General features: G+C 52.8%; 6 protein-coding genes across 6 annotated transcripts; 4 read left to right on the forward strand and 2 right to left on the reverse strand.

Annotated features, from left to right (window-relative positions):
* Nucleotides 1-282: 282 nt before the first annotated feature.
* Nucleotides 283-1,668, forward strand: LDX57_003531 (putative GPI anchored protein; the record flags this gene model as incomplete). The annotated part of the gene is made up of 2 exons (XM_046085182.1): nt 283-964; nt 1,034-1,668. 2 exons carry the CDS (start codon nt 283-285, stop codon nt 1,666-1,668), a joined length of 1,317 nt encoding a protein of 438 aa, XP_045941145.1.
* Nucleotides 1,669-2,003: 335 nt separating this feature from the next.
* Nucleotides 2,004-3,282, forward strand: LDX57_003532 (putative mitochondrial 2-oxodicarboxylate carrier protein; the record flags this gene model as incomplete). Its single annotated transcript, XM_046085183.1, has 5 exons — nt 2,004-2,075; nt 2,157-2,167; nt 2,235-2,264; nt 2,347-2,430; nt 2,571-3,282. The coding sequence occupies 5 exons, from the start codon at nt 2,004-2,006 to the stop codon at nt 3,280-3,282; spliced, it is 909 nt and encodes a 302-aa protein (XP_045941146.1).
* Nucleotides 3,283-4,818: 1,536 nt separating this feature from the next.
* LDX57_003533 (basic helix-loop-helix domain-containing protein) lies at nt 4,819-6,387 on the reverse strand (the record flags this gene model as incomplete). The annotated part of the gene is made up of 1 exon (XM_046085184.1): nt 4,819-6,387. One exon carries the CDS (start codon nt 6,385-6,387, stop codon nt 4,819-4,821), a length of 1,569 nt encoding a protein of 522 aa, XP_045941147.1.
* A 7,526-nt stretch (nt 6,388-13,913) lies between these two features.
* On the forward strand, nt 13,914-14,549 carry SFT2_1 (putative Golgi traffic protein SFT2; the record flags this gene model as incomplete). The annotated part of the gene is made up of 2 exons (XM_046085185.1): nt 13,914-14,145; nt 14,425-14,549. 2 exons carry the CDS (start codon nt 13,914-13,916, stop codon nt 14,547-14,549), a joined length of 357 nt encoding a protein of 118 aa, XP_045941148.1.
* Nucleotides 14,550-14,811: 262 nt separating this feature from the next.
* On the forward strand, nt 14,812-15,506 carry SFT2_2 (Got1/Sft2-like family vesicle transport protein; the record flags this gene model as incomplete). The annotated part of the gene is made up of 2 exons (XM_046085186.1): nt 14,812-14,916; nt 15,354-15,506. The coding sequence occupies 2 exons, from the start codon at nt 14,812-14,814 to the stop codon at nt 15,504-15,506; spliced, it is 258 nt and encodes an 85-aa protein (XP_045941149.1).
* A 487-nt stretch (nt 15,507-15,993) lies between these two features.
* Nucleotides 15,994-18,483, reverse strand: trl1 (tRNA ligase; the record flags this gene model as incomplete). Its single annotated transcript, XM_046085187.1, has 1 exon — nt 15,994-18,483. The coding sequence occupies one exon, from the start codon at nt 18,481-18,483 to the stop codon at nt 15,994-15,996; it is 2,490 nt and encodes an 829-aa protein (XP_045941150.1).
* Nucleotides 18,484-18,728: the final 245 nt, after the last annotated feature.

Raw genomic sequence — 18,728 nt, forward strand, 5'->3', positions numbered from 1 at the left:
TGCATCGATCCTTGAGAATCCGACCACAATTCCAAATAGAGCGATTCAGCGGAAATCTGTCTCGTTTTCTCGATATCTGATCGAGAAGTGTGCATACTCCATACTTCATTCCCACCGCAAAAGTGGGCGCATCCGTATTGCGGATACCAAAGCGGTAAATAGTAAATACGCCCAGCCATCGGAATTAAATTAATTCTCGATCCATTCGGGTCTTCCATGTCTCGTGCACAATTCACTCTGTGACTTCACTTGCTCTTTCCTCGCTATTGCTCATCAGTCCCGATGTTTTTCACCCCTCTACTAGTCGGGCTGGGTCCGGCCTTTGCGACGGCGGTGGCAGCACATACCGATCCTGTCGATACCCATGCCAACCTATCGCAGATCCCCGATGACATTCTGCAGCGGAATGCGGTCATTCAAGCCCATCTCGCCCAGCGACCGGTGCGCGGCGTGAAGAAGATGAGCAACGATGAGGGCGAGAAGTTCTTCTTGGATTACTGGTACTTCGGGGAGGATGCAGTTGAGGGCAATGAAAACCACACCACGAAACCACTACAAGAGCGACAAGAGACATCTACGAACGAGCACCTCGCGACCGAGGAACGACTCGACCTCCAGCCTCGATCGTTTCCCCATAATCCATCGCTTTTACTGAATCGTCGGGACTCGGCGAGCGACGCTCACGGCTGGATGGCCGCGCAGTTCTCACCGCTGTTTCGCAGAGATTTTAAATGTCCGGCCGGCACTTTTTCCTGTGCCTCGATCGATCGCCCCAACAGTTGCTGCAATGCCGGTCAGACCTGCGAGTTGGTCAAAGACACTGGGTCCGGCGACGTGGGCTGCTGCCCGACTGGAGAGGACTGCTCGGGCACGATTGGGAAGTGCAGGCAGGGGTATTCGAGTTGCTCGGCGTCGCTGGGCGGCGGTTGTTGTATTCCGGGTTATGACTGTGTCAGTGGTGGATGTGAGTTATTCTTTGATCTGCTCTGTTGACTGTTTTCTACATTCGGTTCTCTGACCAATCTTCCTCCAGGTGCCAGAGTCTACACGATCACTATCACGGTGTCCTCGTCCGTGATGTTGTCCACTTCCACCCAGACAGTCCCCGCGACAAGCACGGTTGAGCATAGCACCACGACCACCAGCCGTAGTACCCATAGTACTGCGTCTACTAGCAGCAAGGAAACCAAGACGACCGGGGATCTGTCCCCGCCCGCGCGGCCCACAAGTGTCTCGACGGCCACTACTTCCCACGCCAGGGAAACGGGCGACGTGTGTCCCCTTGGATTCTACGCATGTTCGGCGGTGTATCACGGAGGATGCTGTCAGACCGGACGCGACTGCGACACGACCTCGTGTCCCTCCACACGATCCACGACCATCACCACCAATGATCGCACGATCGTGGTTCCGGTCGAGACGACGGAGGCGACGGCGACGAGCGGCGGACGATGCGCGACTGGCTGGTTCAGCTGCGCCGACACCGCAGGCGGAGGTTGTTGTCCGACAGGATATGCGTGCGGTTCAAGCTGTACCGCTCAAGCGACGGCGACGGCGACAGGCACCGTAGCTAAGGAGGCGCCGACCAACGCGGCGAGTCGGAATTGGTCCGAATGGACGAGGATCGTGGGAATTGGCATGCTGGGAATGATCTGGACGATGGGATGAATCGAGAGTATATGATCTATGACAGACGCGACCATGAAAATGATAGAATAATGACCATGACGCTTTACCAAAGATATGCGCGTAGAGATGAAGATAAAGAGAAAGAGAAAACAAAAACCCGCGGCAGAACGAAAAAGGTTCCCCGCGTGGGCACGTGGGGCCGGGCGTGAGTTTTCCCCTTCGGGAGATTCCCCGGTGAGTCCAACTTCTTCCCTTCTCCTCTTCTCCTCCTCCCCTTCCTTTCCTTCTCTTCTTCCCTTCAATTGTCTTCCTTCGTTCTTTTCTTTCCCTTCTCCATTCCTCTCTCTCCATCCATCTTCTTCGCCTCTACCATCATGTCGGAAAACCAGAAGCCTCTCCCCTTCATCTACCAGTTTGCCGCCGGCGCGGTGGCTGGTGTGTCCGAGGTACGTTCTCCTCACCGGGGCCTACCCAGGCTAGGTAGGCTAGTAGCCGTATGACTAACAGTGGACTGACTCGATATCCAGATTCTCGTTATGTACGCCAATTCCAGCCAATTCACTCGATCTGCGCGACCCCTTTGCTAACCATGGAATCGCCCTCAGGTACCCATTGGATGTGGTCAAGACCCGAGTGTAAGAACTTACCCGCCGGCATTTTCTCCGAACCGACCAACAAAGGAACTTGACGTGTCTGACACACAAATCATCCCCATAGTCAACTGCAGACCAACGCCGCTACCGGTGAGGAGGCCTACAATGGCATGTTCGACTGCATGCGCAAGATCGTCAAGCATGAAGGGTACGTTCTCGCTCTCGTCCTCGCACCCAACACCCACCCAAAAACCGAGCCGTCCCGGTCTCGTTCCCAATCCAACCGACCACCCTAGTCTCGTCTCTCAACCCCGACCGTTAACGCGATGCCCCCTATTATCCGTGTAGCTTCTCCCGTCTATACCGCGGTATCAGCGCTCCCATCCTGATGGAAGCGCCCAAGCGTGCGACCAAGTTCGCCGCCAACGACAGCTGGGGATCGTTCTACCGAGGCCTCTTCGGCGTGGAGAAGCAGAACCAGAGTCTGGCCGTGCTCACGGGTGCCACGGCTGGTGCCACCGAGTCCTTCGTCGTGGTGCCCTTCGAGCTGGTCAAGATCCGTCTGCAGGACCGCGCCTCGGCCGGCAAGTACAACGGCATGCTGGACGTGGTGAAGAAGATCGTTCAGACCGAGGGTCCCCTGGCCATGTACAACGGTCTGGAGTCGACCCTGTGGCGTCACATCCTCTGGAACAGCGGTTACTTCGGCTGTATCTTCCAGGTGCGCGCGCAGCTGCCCGCCGCCGAGCCCGGCAACAAGGCCCAGCAGACCCGTAACGACCTCCTGGCCGGTTCCATCGGTGGTACGGCCGGTACTATTCTCAACACCCCCATGGACGTCGTCAAGTCGCGTATCCAGAACAGCCCCAAGGTTCCCGGTCAGACGCCCAAGTACAACTGGGCCTGGCCCGCCGTCGGCACCGTCATGAAGGAGGAGGGATTCGCTGCCCTGTACAAGGGATTCCTTCCCAAGGTGCTCCGTCTGGGACCTGGTGGTGGTATCCTGCTGGTGGTGTTCACCGGTGTCATGGATTTCTTCCGCCAAATGCGGGGCGAGTAAAATGTTTTTTTTCCATGTTATCTTGTGTTCACTGTTATGTTGGCAGCTTGTCTTTGTTCCTTTTCTTAAAATCCTAGACCTTTGGTGGTTTTCTTTTCCCCCTTCCGTCTTCTCCCTCTTTATACCTCTCTCTCTCTCTTTCGTTTCCTTTCTTTTGCAAATAGATCGACTTTGGGTTAGACTGTGCGATTGAAGAATGTTCGTCTCGTGACTAGACTATCTTTCCATCTACATTGTCTTTCTGTCTATCTTAAGCCCTGTGTGCATTGTGTCCCCTGCGATGATGAACTTAGATGTACGTCTCAGACTCAATACCCGATTTCTCTTCATCGTTGGCTTTGCCATCTTCTCGCCTTGGATGCTATACAATATAAACAAGTATGTACAAGTAAATGGATTAGTTGATATGTAAGGATACTTTTTAGGGCTGCGATACATAGATGGGTCAGATCTACAGCATGGCTGCAATCTGTATATCTATCAGTGTACCAACCTGCCTACCAATCTACAACCCTGCTACTCAATAGTCCATTCGAGAACCAGGAAGACTGCAAGTAATAATAATTGTATGCATGCACTTAACATAGATAATAACCTCAAGTTGCTGCCAAAACTAACGCAGTTAAGATATCAAGACCGTTGTAAATATAGAATGGCGGTTTCAAAAAGATGATCTGAAATTCAGCGTTATCGTGAATTCGTCAATCCCTGACTAAGGGACATCATGGACATTACACGTCAAGTCAAGAAGCACAAGAAACAAAGCCATAGTCAATGCAAAGCCGACGAAACGATCAAAAATATAATGAGAAAAAGATCAAGTTATATGAACCAAGCAAGAGATACATAACCCGTGAGATAGATAACAACCGAGATAGGAACAAGGCAAAGCAAGCAAGCAAAGAATATTAGAGCAGCAAAAGGAAAAGGGTATCGATGAAAGATAAAGATAAAAGATAAATGGAAATGAGGAAAGAGACAATGAGACAAGCAGTAGCAAAAGGGGAAATCACAGTTCAACCGGGTAAGGCGCTGCCTCGGCCCGGATATCGCGAAAGGAATGGCCCGACTAATGTTGGATTCAATCTAGGCCACCCAGGGGGCAATGAAGACAAGAGATCTGGGCAACATGTATGCAGTAATAGTCAAAGGGGAGAGAAGCAGAATTAACATAGTCCGACCCAGAATAAACGCATGAACATCAGAACGAATTCGAGAGCCAGAGAATAAAAGATAATAATAATCAAAAGGGAAAAAGCTTCAAGGTAATAACAACAAAAGAAGGACAGAATCGATCAATCCATAACCCATAGAAAACAAGACAATTAAAGCTCACCCTAAAACAAAAACCAACTGAAAGCGCAGAGTCATTAAAAGTCAGATATGAATATGTCAAGACTTCCGTGTTCGCCGGTTCAACTGCTCCGTTGGACGCCGTTTGTATGCAACAGGTCATGGCATGTGTTCGTAGATGTATCGGATGGTACTTTGAAAGATGACATGAGCGTGAAGAGGTCCTAGAACCACATGTCGGTTCTAGTTCATCTCCATGGCGTATTCATCCTCCTCCTTGAAACTCATTCCGGCGTGTCCTGAGGTACTCCAGTATTGCGCCTGGCCAGTGCCGCCACTGCTGCTACCGCCGCTGTTGTAGGACGGGCTAAGGCTCTGGGGGCTCAAGCCGCCGTTGCCAGAGACAGCATCACCGGCCATGTTCGTGTGTTTCGGCACCCGGAGACCGGTCCCGGGGGCTCGGCTGTAGCTGAAAGAGCTGGGGTCGTTCTTCTCGAGCGCATCAAGAATCTCGGTTCGCATTCGCTTCTCTTCTTCTGTCTGCTCGAAGGGCCAAGTTCCTCCAAGGCTGCTGATCAGCTCGGCCAGTTCGGCCTCCTGCTGATGCTTGACATGCAGAGCCCACATCAGGTCCCTCATCCATCCCACGGCGCCGTTCAGGATGTCACCTTTGTTGGGACCTTTCTCCTTCTCCTCGATGGGAAGGCCCATGGTGATGTTACCCGCCGTTGCGCGACGGCCATTGCCGCCCGCCAACAGAGACGTGGCGGCATTAGGGTTGGCTCCCGTAGCAGACATGGTCGTGTTATTCACCAGCTGCTTCCGAACCTTGTCGTCCTCCAGTCGGTGCTGGGGGACCAAGTGCGAGAGATCCTGGATTCGCTCGTTGATGTTGTCCCGCCGGCGACGCTCAACGAGGTTGTGGGAGGCCCGGCGGCGACGGCGCTTGGCTTCCTGCGATTCCAAATCCTGCGCGCTACCGGGCATGTGACCATCAACCTTGGCCGGCAAGGAAGCATGTTTGCCCGATTTGAGGATCTCGGAGATCCCGGCGTGGTGAGGATGACTGGGGGACGAGATAGGAGATTCCACATACGAATGGGCGCTTCCCGGCGTCCCATCCCACTGGTTGGAGAGGGTCTTCTGATGGCGGTGCTGAAGTCCTGTGCGAATGGGCTGGGTAGGGAAGCTCCCGGATTCGGGGGTACCAAGAGTCAACGCGCCCAGGGCCGGGGTCTTCGGGGTCATCGGGCTGCGGCCATCCGCGGAGCGATCCACTGCCTGGAGGCTGGGTCGTGTCTTGCCATTCAGGTAGCTTTGCTCGAAGTGGGAGCCAGCACTCTGCATGTGGGGGGTGGGCTGCTGTCCCTGTTGGTTCATTGGCCGGAATTGGTCATAGTTAAAACTATTATGCATGAAGGGGCTATGCATGGGAGCTCCCTCCGGGGTATTGGAATACATCTGCGACATCTGGCCGGGGTGGCTCATGGAAATCCCGGCACTGGAGTGGGTCTGATCCTGGAGGAAGTTCATGCTGTCGGCGCGCTGAATCCCATTGTGGCCGTTGATTTCCAGGTCCAGTAATTCATCGGTGTCAATACCGGAGTTTCCGAAGTTGAAGCTTGAGGACATGTTCTGTTGGGAGCCAAATGGATATGACATGAATCCACCATTTTGCATGGTAAGTTCTGAGGGGTCAACACCGTCGGTGTTGCCGAATTGATTGGACATGTAGCCGGAATGCGACATCATGAAATGGTCACTGTTGTGTTCGTCAGGGTCACTCTTTATGAATATGCTCGTTTCGGTCATAGTGTAGCGAGCATGTACAAGTCTCGGACAAAAGGCCGAGAGAACGTATCCACAGGGAACCCCTTACAGTCCGAGATCCAAACTCACGGGCGAGAGCACGAAGAGAGGCAAAAAAAGAAAGGGTCGGTGAAATCCGATCCAACTAGCGAGTTCGTTCCAAATTCAATGCGACACCAAGCGTCGCAAAAAGTATATTCGAGTCACTTCAAGTCGAGGTAACGATGATAGGATTCGATGGGGACGGATGCTAAAAACTAGCGAGTGAGACTGAGTCACCGAGTCAAGGCATCAAAAGCGGGAACGAAGAAAAAAGATTGCGTCTAAGGTCCTGAGGAAAGCGGATCTGGTTAATATAACTACTCTTCTCCATTCAACAAGAATGGATGCCAACAAGGTCCTGGCGAGGATGCCAAAAATGTGAGGAGGGGCGAACTGAGACACTCACCAGGAGAAGATGAAGAAACAGGAAATAGGGCGGTAGGCACACACCTCCCCCTTGATGGTGATGATGAAATGCAATTGGTTGTAGGAGCGCGATGACTCGAGGCGGATGCGAGGAGGTTCGTTGATGCCAAAAACGAATGGCAAGGCTAGACAGGCGGATGGGGATGATTTAAAAGGAAGCAGGGGAAAGGGAAAAAGTATGAGTCGAAAGCGGACAGGTCGGCAAATGCCAGTATCGTGGGCGGAATTCTAAGTCCAATAGGCGGCAGCGCCGGGTGGCGTCGATCGCACAAAGATGGAAATAGGGGACAAGTCTGGAAAATTCTACCGTGAGCGACCGGGAATATGGGGTAACAAAGTCAATCAAGGAAAAAAGCAAAACAAAAAATCAGGAGAGATTAGGGAATCGCGGCCATAAGCGAGACAACCAGAAGGCAATCCAGAGTCAAAAGGCCGGCACGATGGGCCCGCGGAGACTTGACGGGCTGGAACAGTGCGATAAGACTAGGAAAGAGAGGAGGGACGGAGGGACGCGCGAGGACCGGCCGAGTCGGACAAAGCCCCGAAGCTGGAGTTCTGCCCGGATTTGGCTCTCACTGTACTTCTCCGAGGGGAGAAGGAGTGATAAAATGCCAGCTCTTTCACCCGGTCTTGGAGTATACGGGTAGCACAAGAAGAGGGGGAAAGGGACAGAGAGTAGCTGGTGTGGAGAGATGGAGAACAGGAAGCGATCACGGATGGAGCAATTGATTGATTATTGGAGCAACCAGAGCCGGTGGGGTCAGAGGAAGCGCGAGAGGGACGAAGAGAGCGAGAGACGAAGAAGTCCAAAGGAAAGAAAAAGAGGGGCGGTGAGCCTGAGTCCCGGGGCGGTGGAGCGCGGCATTACCGGGTGCATCCTACAAGGCACCAGCCAGGAACTGCATCTTCTTCGGTTGCCTGCGCCTGGACTTCCCCTGTCGTTGGTCCTCTCTCATTCTCTCTCTCTCTCTTTTTTTTTTCTCTTCACTTTCTTGCCTCTCCCGGATTCCGGCGCTCCGCCTCGGTCCAACCAGGAACTGAGTTCTCCCCGCCTCGGGGTCTGTGAGTCTGTGAGACGCTCTGGGATCCAAATCGTTGCCCCGCGGCGGCTCAGCCTTTTCTGGCATGTCTGGGCGACTTCGCCCGTCGAATAAGCCGCCCCGCAACGCGTTCCTCAAGGGGTTGCCATCCGTGTCGCCTTCCATTCTCCCGCTGAGTCAAGCAGGCAGTCTGCAGGGTTCGGGGATGAAGCCCGCAGTCAAATCGGGTTGCGGTGAACCCGGAGAAAAATCGGAGTTGGAAAACATGCAGGAAAGAAAGAAAGAACAACACTACCCCGCCAGTGTCTCGCGCTGAGGGTCCATGTGTGTGCAGTGTGCAGTGTGCAGTGTGCAGGTGGGTGAAATGCGCAAATCTTGAAGAAACGCAAGCAATAATGAAAAGGAAAATAAATGTTTACTTACCACTTGAGATCTATTATTGATCAAGTTGGTTGGGCAATGGAACTGCGTTCCTGGAGAGAACAAATCCGTCAGATCAGCTACCTGGTTATCGCGGTGGGGACCGAGATATATATAGGTGAAATGCACGGCGGGAAAACAGCCACCAGGAAGGAAGCGGCCTTAAAAAGGACTCTTATGCTCTTCACACGTGGCGAGGATAGCCTGCGCCTCGCCGAGTCCAATCACGACTTAGGCAAAGACAGTAGTTCCTCAGAAGCCTCGTTGCGCCGCAAAGAATGCCATGAACATGTAACCACGGAGAGACCGGAAACAGGGTAGGAGGGAAGACGCGATCAGGGAGAAAAAGAAAAGAGCAGAAAGGAAGGAAAAAGCAAGGAAATGGTTCGTTTGCGAACTTACATGCACCCTGTTCGATTCCAAGAGTCGTCGCAAACACCAAGAGGCTCGAGCTCAGGCGGTAAGTAAGTACGAGAAGAAGAGTCGGGTCAGGTTATCTTTTATCGCCAGTAACCCTGTCTGGAAGGAGCCCATGAGGGGGAAGGAAGCAGCAAAAGAAATAACCAAAGGCTGCGTGGATGGTTGGAGGCTGGTGTAGGTCGAATGCAGGATATGCCAACTTCGACCAAGCGCGATGGCGGTAGAGCTGAAGCGAGACAGAGAATTGGAATCAAATGAGAATCCAGAGAAAGGTCGGTAGGTCGAACGAGCGAGGGAATGGAGGCTTTAAAGGGCAGTCGAGGCGTTCTCCATCGGCTCCCATTTGATATATCACAGCGATGGTCATGCAGGCCGTCGATCCTCAAATCGACGAGGCTTGATAAACTCGCGACGGGAATTACGTGCGTCGCTCTTCCTTCTTCAACGGGGGATCGGGGGTTGTAAATTGATTAATTTAATTTAATTATCTAGAAATGAAAATAAAATAAATAAATAAATCAAAAGAGAAAATAAAAAATGATCAGGATTAAATAAAAAAAACATCATTGGCGAAAAGGAGGGGGAAAGGTGCGTGAGGGGGACCCCGAAGAACTCCACTCAACACCGGCGAACTAAACTACGCTGAAGGAGGGTGTCAACCTCCGGTAACGCCCAGATTCAGTGAAGAAAGGGGGTGTGATCCAAAGCAAGATGGTGTAGCCAACTTCTTGTTCCTCAAGGAGGGTCGTACAGTCCGGTGGGGGGAAATCAAGCATCCACTATCATCCCATGAGCAGCCAGGTACTACCAGCTTTGTCACCTGTTCCTCGCCGTCCACCATGACTCACCGCGGTCAGGCTAGGCTGGATGGTTTGAAAGAATAGTACTTCGATTAGTCTGGTTTCGTTGAGGAAGATTAGCAGGAATTCTGGTTGGCAGAAGACGGCCGGACTTGAGAGCCGAAGCTGAGTAGAATGTATCAGATGCCCCGTTCGGGCAAACCCCAAACATACCAAGAGGGGGATGATGACCCCGAAGCGTGAGGCCAAATTAGCGTCGCAATCATAGCGATAACCGGATTAATAATAATAATAATAGTAATAGTAATATGATTCATTTAGCTGTAGGCACGAAATATTTCAGAAGCAATGAGACAGGGAGGGGAGGAATGACATCATCGCAGATGGAGTGCCATCAATTAATGGTTTATGGTGGATGATTTATGGTTTAAAAAAAGAAATTTCCCCCCTCCCTCGATCAGAAAATAAAAATAAATAGAAAAATACATGAAAAGGCAGCCCTGAGTTTACCCTCTCGTAAATGTCTTGCCGACAATACGACCCTAATGGCGGGTACTGCTGGAATGTATGGATGATCGTGGGACACCATGTGGAAGGGATGGATGGGGGAAGCGATCTCCTTCCTGCAAGTCTGGTGCAGCCCCATCCAAGGATTTCGGATCTTCCCCCATACCTGATTATCGAGGGATAGTCATTATTCACGGACGAGAGGAGGACACTAAGACGATCGACAAACCAAGAAAACCGATTCAACCGGGAGAAAAAGGAAGAAAAACGAAGAGGTGTGCAGCTAGGCGGTAGTAGTAATGTTGGATTCTTGAGTCGCAGCGTTGGATGACCAGTGAACACGACCCTTGATGACGACGGGACTACCGCTTATGCTATAATCGCAGTCTATTATTATTCAGTCTCGGGAGGAGTAGGATCCTGATTTACTACTTGTGTAGATCGGCGTGGATAAATGATTTTCTGCAGTAGCCGCACCGCCGCAGTATCAGAGCTGCCTTCTCCCACAAGGCGACGCCGCTGATGAGTCCAAACCCCCGGATCCCCACGGCTGTCCGAGCGTTCTTCGACGCTGACACTCGAAAGGCGGTCCGTGACACGGTGCAGGCTGGAGATCCTGTCGCCTCCCGAGACGAAGTGCGTCGTGCGTGTCGGCGGGCATGTGTGATAGGCTGGAGGGGTCACCTTTTTTAGTTCGAGGCGTTTTCCCTTGCGCAGAGAGAGAGAGAGAGAGAGAGAGATAATGATTCCCAAGTGGATTGCCTATTCCGGTCCGACCACTAAATTAATTCCTTTTCCTTTTCCTCATTGAGGTTATCCGTCAAAGCCCTGGTCTTCTATCAGTCATTCTTCGAGCTCGTTCAGTCATCCATGATTTGGAATACTGCGGATCTAGGAATGTGGGTAGCATCTTTTAGCTCGCCCTCAGCTCCCCCGAGAAGACTTTACCTTGGAGATAGGAATGCTGTCAAAATATGCTAGCCCAATCAGGGTCTCCATTCCAATCTACTGCTATCTCCTGTCCGGCCAAAACCTGCTACGGCAAAGTACACCGTAGGATAGGTCAGGTATGCCAAGCCGATATTAATATGTTTCTCTCCTCCTAGGGAAATAGTCATCTACCGACGTGGGTGCGTGGGTGGGATGTATGTACCGTACCATGGGTGTGCCCTAAATGGATGTACCGTGTATATGTCCAGGTATGTCGGTACTGGCATGGTTTCCCTTCATCGTGGGCGTCAAGCATGATGGCAGCAGAAGATGCGGTGTGGGGTGGGACCAAGGCACGGCACATACCGACAAACCCCATCAACTACGATTCCTGCACGTCTGCAGTTTGATTAACAACGGAATGGTGCTTCATCCAGGTGCGAACGGGGGAACTCGTGCTATCTTCACTTAGAGGGAGGCGATTTTTTTGGCTCCCGTGGTCGTCCCGTCCCGTCAAAGTTCGGAGTGCATGGCCGCGATATCCACGGTTGACTGCAAGGAGACGCACCCCGGGATATCCGTTAATTATGGCTACGCTTCCATGGCCGTGCAGATGCGAAGTTGGCGTTTCAGGAACTGCCCCCGGTAAGTTACAGGATGCGAATCCTTTTGTTCTTGGGTTGCCTTCGGTTATTCTTCGCAAGCGTCGGGGCTAATATGACACCCTGGAGATAGCGAGCCCTGTCTCTCTATGGGAGGAGGAGATGATATCCGCTTATGATAGGTAATGTAACATGGGAAACCTTGCGAGTGGTCTCGGATATAAGATAGGGTTATTACCCGATTATCCTGTTTATTTTCCTTGATTTTATTTCAGTCATTTAGTATAAATTTTTCTTTTCTTTTCCTCCCAACTACCTCAGAGGGCATCTGAATGGAGACCATGATGCTGATACTGCTGCAAACCAGTCATTCGCCTTGGATGATTTACCCCCGGCTCGGATGATCTGCCCGATCGATAAAAAAAAAAAAAAAAACGCAAGTGTCCAACTACGTAATGTGTCTCTGATCAGACTTCCCCCGCCGCGCTCGTTATACTTTCCGATTAGACCGCTCAGTACCCGTACATGGAGTTCAAGTAGACTTCTGCACTCAACGGCTGCTCTAGCAACGATCGACTGGGCTAAGAAGGAGACCAAGCAGGGAATCAATGAGGGATTTGCGATCGTCACTGGTCCAAACAGCGTACCCTCTTGGTCACCGTCGGGTCTCCCGCGCAAAAGTGATCCTGACTATCTGTACTGGCTACTGAATACGGGCTAGTATTGACTCGGCGAGGAGTCATAGCAGAGAGCGACTATGCTCGTTGGGGTAGGGTTGGCTGATTCGTAGTGAGTAGTGCTCCGTTGATCTACCGTAGAGACCGCCCTAACGCGAGTGATGTAGGTGTGGTTCAATCGCTCATAGGCAAGTAGGAGGAGGAAGTAAGAAGGGAACAATGGAAGGTCAGCGGGAACGGCGCTAAATGATTAAACCCCATGGGCGGTGGCGGATTTGCTCCAATGGCCTCAAGCGGGGAGGGCACGGACCAGCACGGGTGGCCAATCAATTGCATTGGTGCCGTCCCCTGCGGTACATCGTCAGTCGCTCATTGGCGTATGGGCAACAGACAGTGGGGCACCAGCGCGGATCAGGCTTAGTGCCGTCAGCTGGCCCCCGTCACCGTTGCGCCCGACTTCGATTGGTGGCTCAGGCAACCCACCCGAATTCCTCCATCTTCTTCCTCCAGCCTGTTCAGAGACATCACCGGAAGGCTCCCCCCAGAATAGCATCATCACTGTCATTACGACTACTGACACAGTAGTCCTCGTTTCCAACTCTCGTGGTATGTAACCCTCCCCCTGGTCTTTCCAACCCCGGCTTTGTTCGTGTTTTTATGATTTGATTTGATTCGATTTTTGTAAACCACCTGCTCAACCCTCCCACTGCCACACCCACCCTTCCCCCCTCCCTTTCCCCCCCTCCTTCTTGACTTCTTCTTCTCCTCCCTTTCCAAAGTCAGATGATGATGGCTAATGCTGCCGCCTGTCTAGAAGCGATCTCTATCGTGCGTTTGTTTGGTGCTAGAGCCTTAGGTTACGCCGTCCGATTTTTGACTCTACCATCATCTTGCAGCAGTCCCCCCCCCCTCCCTCTTCCTCCTCACCTTCCTATTCTCCGCAAGCCTTCTCCACCAGGCTATCGTGCTAGTACCTAGCTCTTATCGATCCGTCTATTACACCCTCAATACCTACATTACCTTAGTCGCCTTCACATTCCCCGTGCTGGATTGGTTGTATATCGTCATTCCTGCCGCCGACTGACCAACCGCTCTACCGAACCCGGATATCCCCCCCCCCATCCCGGAATAAAATCTATCAAAGAAAATTAGAATTTGCCCGCGAGTTAATTTACAAGACACAAGGGGAATCAATCACAAGCTTATCGGGTTGACGAGCGTCCAAGAAAGCACGACGTGCTAGCGGGTGCTCGAGTTGCCCCGTGCCCAAGCTCCCTCTCGGGTGTTTTAGTCCGGTTGCGCAACAGTCATCTGGCCCGCCGACCGCTGGTTACGCCGGACACCTTCTCGCCCACACTGGCTGATTGATATCTGCAGATCATCTGCACGTACAGACTGGTTTCCGCCGTGCATAGTCCCTGCAGAGACTGCCTCAGCTTGACATTCTAGCGTTGCGTTCTCACTGGTCTGCCTACCGTTGACACTAACGCTGGCCCGGTCTTGCTTTTCTTGCAGCCAAAAAGCCTCTTTTCTTCCCCTTACCCACACCAATCCACCCCTCCTTCTCGGTTCACCCTCCACCCCCCCCTTTACGAACAATTCTTCCTTCTTCGGCACGCATTTTAGACATTACAGGGGGGTTCCCCAAGGAAGCAAATCACAACCATGGCCTCTAATTCGTTCCGCGACTCGGTCAACTCCTTAGGCTGGGCGCGACGAGACCCTGATCTACCGGTGCGCACCAATAACTCGTCGGCGTCGACTCCTTTCCTATCACGGTTACAGTCATGGAATCCGTTCGGAGGGGAAGGCTATGTGCAACTGCCCACTCACGAAGCTCCGGGAGCTCCCCTACCGGCTGCAAATCGACGGGAAGAGGAGGACACTTTCTTTGCCCGTAAGATCCCCCCGAGCCCATGACCGATGGCTCCGACAAGCTCTTGTCTATTCCCTGATTTGCTGCACTGCCTGGTCCAGGTGACAACCGTTCAGTTCCTGCGTCTGGCTGGGTTTCACGGAAGCCGTGGGGACGAGCGTATCTAGTCGGACTGTGCCTTGATTTTGGTCTCTCCTACACACCAGTGCAAGAAAAAAAAAAAGAAAGGGAAAAAAGGGCATGGACGGAGTGAGAGGGAAATCGAATCATGTCTGGCTAACCATCTGATCTGTTTTCTAGTGAGTCGGTGGGATCGCATGCTCGTCTTTGCGGCATGTAACCTTGGAGCGGCGGTCTGCTTCATGATTTGCTTTTTCCTGTTCCCAGTGCTGTCGCTCAAACCCCGCAAGTTTGCGATCTTGTAAGTGCCTTCATCCTCTCTGCCTCCCACTGCATTCTTCAACATCGGTCCTGGCACGAGGCGGTGTAGGGCTTGTCATGCCTGTGGCCTGTGGCTGTACCACGCCCGGTCGATCTTGCCCGCATACACATCCGTTCTGCTCGTTGCCAAGATCGACTCACCCTACTTTTTTGCCCTGCCAAAACGCTGACGCCATCCGGCTCGGGGCTGTTTAATCTAGATGGTCCGTCGGCTCTCTTCTCTTTCTGCTATCATGGGCGGTTCTCATGGGACCCCTGGTCTACGCTAAGCATCTGGTCTCGGGATCACGGCTGCCCTTTACGGCCGCCTATTTTGGTTCGATTGCCATGACTCTCTACTTTGCCATCGGGGTAAGTGGTTGCCTGTTGATTATTCCTATTACTTTTTTCTTGGTTTTTGGTTTTTGATTTTCTTTTTTTATTCCTTTTCTTTCTCGTTGATTTGGTGGCGTCTTATCCCTCCCCCTGTTCTGGACGCTTCTCGAGATTCGCGCTTCTGCCGCCTGCCGCCTCTCCAGGTCCCCGTGCGGTCGTGTTGAGAATCGCGACAAGACCAGATCTTGCATTCCTTCCCTCCCTCTCCACCTGATGCATATGCACAACATGCTCCTGTCTGCTATGACATCATTCATGCACATGCCAGGCGTGACCTTTTCTCCTTCGGGTGCAGACGAAAATTTCCCGCGACTCGAGGGAGCCGCATCCTTTGCTTATCCCCCCTTCCCATGCGAATATACCTCCGGATGACTACGACGCAGAGAATGAAAGCTAACCCTTTTTGCTTCCAGCTTCATTCGACCTTCCTCACGCTCATCTCGTCTATCTTCCAGCTGGCCGCCCTCCTCTGGTACCTCGTCAGCTACTTCCCCATGGGCAGCACCGGCTTGCAGTTCATGGGCCGGTTCGGTGCCCAGCGCGTCTCTTCTTGGATAACCAACTAATGTTATACTGTTGCTGTCACGACTTGGGATGTAGCGTTACGTTGTCGAGCATATCTAGATCACTTTCGTGATAGATGGGTAGATGATTGTAGTGTTCTCTCCCTCTATATTCTATGTACAATTTAATGGACTGTCCTTGACTTAGTCATCTTCTGAATACGTGTATGATATCCGATGCTGTTGATAAGTAATAGAAGTACCCGAAGAGAATGAATCATTCCTGTAAATGTTATGAGATTGATTCCTTTTAAATTCATCTTTTTTTTTTTCTCTGACTCTTGATCTTGTCTAAATCCTGTCCTGATCCTGATCCTAATCATAAATAATCGTGACCCCAATCCTGTTCTATCCCATCCCATCCATCCTACCCTGTCTAGATAGACATCTATATAGACAGAAAAAGCCAATCCAATATTCCCTTCCTTCCTGTCTTCCTCCTCAAGCATACCAAACATGTCTTGCTTAAAGCTAAGAAGCAAAAGAAAGATCACCTCCGACTCATCACCACACCCACCTGTCCCGACACGACCTTCACGCCGGGGATCTCAGCCTCCCAGATCCCCGTCCCAGGACCGGAGCCGACCTTCAGCCAGCGCTGTAGCAGATCATTGCTCTCCTTCGGTTTGACATCGGGCGACACGGTCCCGACCGTGACGTGTGGGATGGGGTTGGCGCACGACCACTCGGGATCCTGCTGGTCGTCGGAGTCGGTGGCAGAGGAAGAGGAGGGTAGGATCCGCGCGACGAAGGCCATGAGGCGGTCGTCCCAGATGAGACGTTCGAGGCGGACGCGGGCGGGGGCCAGGACCGGGGTGATGGTGGGGTCGGAGTCCGGTTTGGAGGCCATCTTGTCGAGGTAGCGACGGGTGTAGGTGTCCCAGATGTCCGGGCGGTCTTTTTTCGAGGCGCGGTGGATGAGGGTGACGTGGAAGGCGGGCTGGATGCGGCGGGAGTGCAGGAGGTGGTTGTAGATGCGGGCTTTGTCGGGGCTGGTGGTGGACGCGGGGAAGAGGGATTGTAGGGTGTGGGTGATGTCGGCGGCGGGGAGGGTGATGCCGAAGTATTCGATGTTCTTTGCGAGCGTTTGCGAGTTGGGGGGAGGAGGTGGAGTGGAGGCAGCGCCGGGGCTGGGTTTCTTGTTATTGTTGTTCTTCTGCTTGGGGCCCTTGTTGCCGTATTGATGGCTGAGGTCCAGCTGGACTTCGTACTCGGCCATGGCGCTGTGAATGGCGGCGTCCAGTTCCTGAGGGGTCGGCACCTGCTTGATGAGATGGGGGTAGAGGGAATGCAAGGAGGTGACCACCTTCTCGAGGTTCTCGCGGGACGAGGCGGCCACGTCCAGGTCGATCGTTGCGTCGAAGCTCTTGTCCGGCTCGCGGTCGGTGTCGATGCCCTCGAAGCGATTCAGGAATCCCTCCATGATGCCGATGACATCCTCGGAGTTCTGGGTGCCGGCGCGGATGGTCTGGTGGTTGTCTCCGCGGTCCAGGACTCGCCGGCGCGTCACCTCGCGAATCCCAGGGAGAAGCTGGCCCTTAGGCTCGTGAACGTACTGGAGCGCGACGAAGCGAGCGTCAGGGACCACCGGAAGGAGATCATCCATGAGCTGCTGCCGTTCGCGCCGCATGTGGTTGTTGCGGTCTGCGATGACAACGGGGTGCGCGGCAAGAAGGTTGGTGATGTCGAGGGCGAACTTCTTCGGCTTGTTCTTCTGCTTAGGGATGTTGTCGTTCTGCACATGGCCCCAGTTGAACAGCTTAACCAAGGCAACGGCCACGGTTGTCTTTCCACATCCGAGCGAGGCAATGGGGGCCAGGATCACATTGTTGGTCACCTCGCAGGGTCCCTCGTTTTCCATGGCAATGATCTCCGAGCCCTTCAGCCCGCGCTCTTGGAGGAAGCCTTCTCGCAGAGAAATGATTCCGTGGTTGTGCTGGTAAAGGGTTGTTAATTTGGGGTTTTTGACGAACTGCCGTCGGGCGTACTGCAGGTACTCCTCGGTGATCTTCTTGTGCTTCTTGATGTTGGGTACCTTGCCTGAAATGACCGCCTTGGTGCATTCACGCCATTGCCGGTACATCAAGTACGGCTCTTCGAATTTGTATTTGAAGAACCAGTCCTCCAGAGGCGCCGTGCTTGTTTCCTGCCTGTGGCATCGGATCACAAACCCTTCGGTCTCTCGGCCATCCCAGGTTCCCGACTCCGCGCACTGATCAAGGAACTTTTTTACCGTGTCGATATCGTCATAGACCATGAACTTGGCCTTCTTGAACCCCCATTTATCGGCAAACTCATGAACTTCGGTGCTCGAGCATGTCGCGAACTGCGGGACGTTGAAGTTGAGACCGTGAAGGTAGATTCCCGACGCAACCTGGTCGTAGGCCAAAACGTGCTCTTCGAAGCTGTCGTCGCACAGCTCGCCCACCGCGGTGGCATTCATCCGGCGCAGCTCTCGGGCCAGCTCTTTGACGGACTTGCCTACCGAGCTGACGTGCTTTTCAACCCATCGCTCACCGGCCTGCGCATGGCTCACTTCGGTATCCTGCCGTCCTCCGGTCGAATGTTTGCTGCACACCAACAACGAGTCGTCCTCCAAGCCCGCGATAAAGATGATGCACCCGTTTTCCTTCACGCTGAGCTCGTAAGGACCCCGGGTCTTGTTCTCAATGTTCCTCCACTTGGTCGCGTCCACCTCGTCGATGTTGAAGAACTTATCGTAGCCGCGAACCGCGATTTCGGGGGTCCCATCCTTCCTCTTGGTTGTGAACAATCCACGAGCGTATGTCGGAAGGTCGGATCGTTTGTAGTCCCAGTCCATAAACCTCCAGGAGTCCACGGCGATGTTATCAGACCCAGCGACCGGAAAGGTGGTTTTCTTGCAAATGAACGCCTTCTTCCCGTCTTTCTTGTTCCTCTGGCTCGCGGTCTCCAGGCTGCCGACGAGTCGGACAACCTCCCTAACGTCTTGCTTCACCATTGTGCAGCTGGTTCTTATCGGTGCCTGGATTCCTTTAGGATACGTAAAATTGACGGGAATTGTTGAAGCTCGAGTTGGGATCGCCAGGGTCGGCGGGAGAAAGAGCCGAACGAAGGGAGGGAGTGTTCGCGAGATGGTGAACGAAGTGGATTTGCTGACGAGAAAAAGGTTTGGGTATAAATAATCAAACCATCCACTCCTGCCCAATTATTTCAGGAGCGAGAAGCTATTTTTAACGAAATGAA

The sequence above is a fragment of the Aspergillus melleus genome (genome assembly GCF_016097325.1).
Source record: "Aspergillus melleus strain CBS 546.65 chromosome Unknown contig2, whole genome shotgun sequence".
NCBI lineage: Eukaryota > Fungi > Ascomycota > Eurotiomycetes > Eurotiales > Aspergillaceae > Aspergillus > Aspergillus melleus.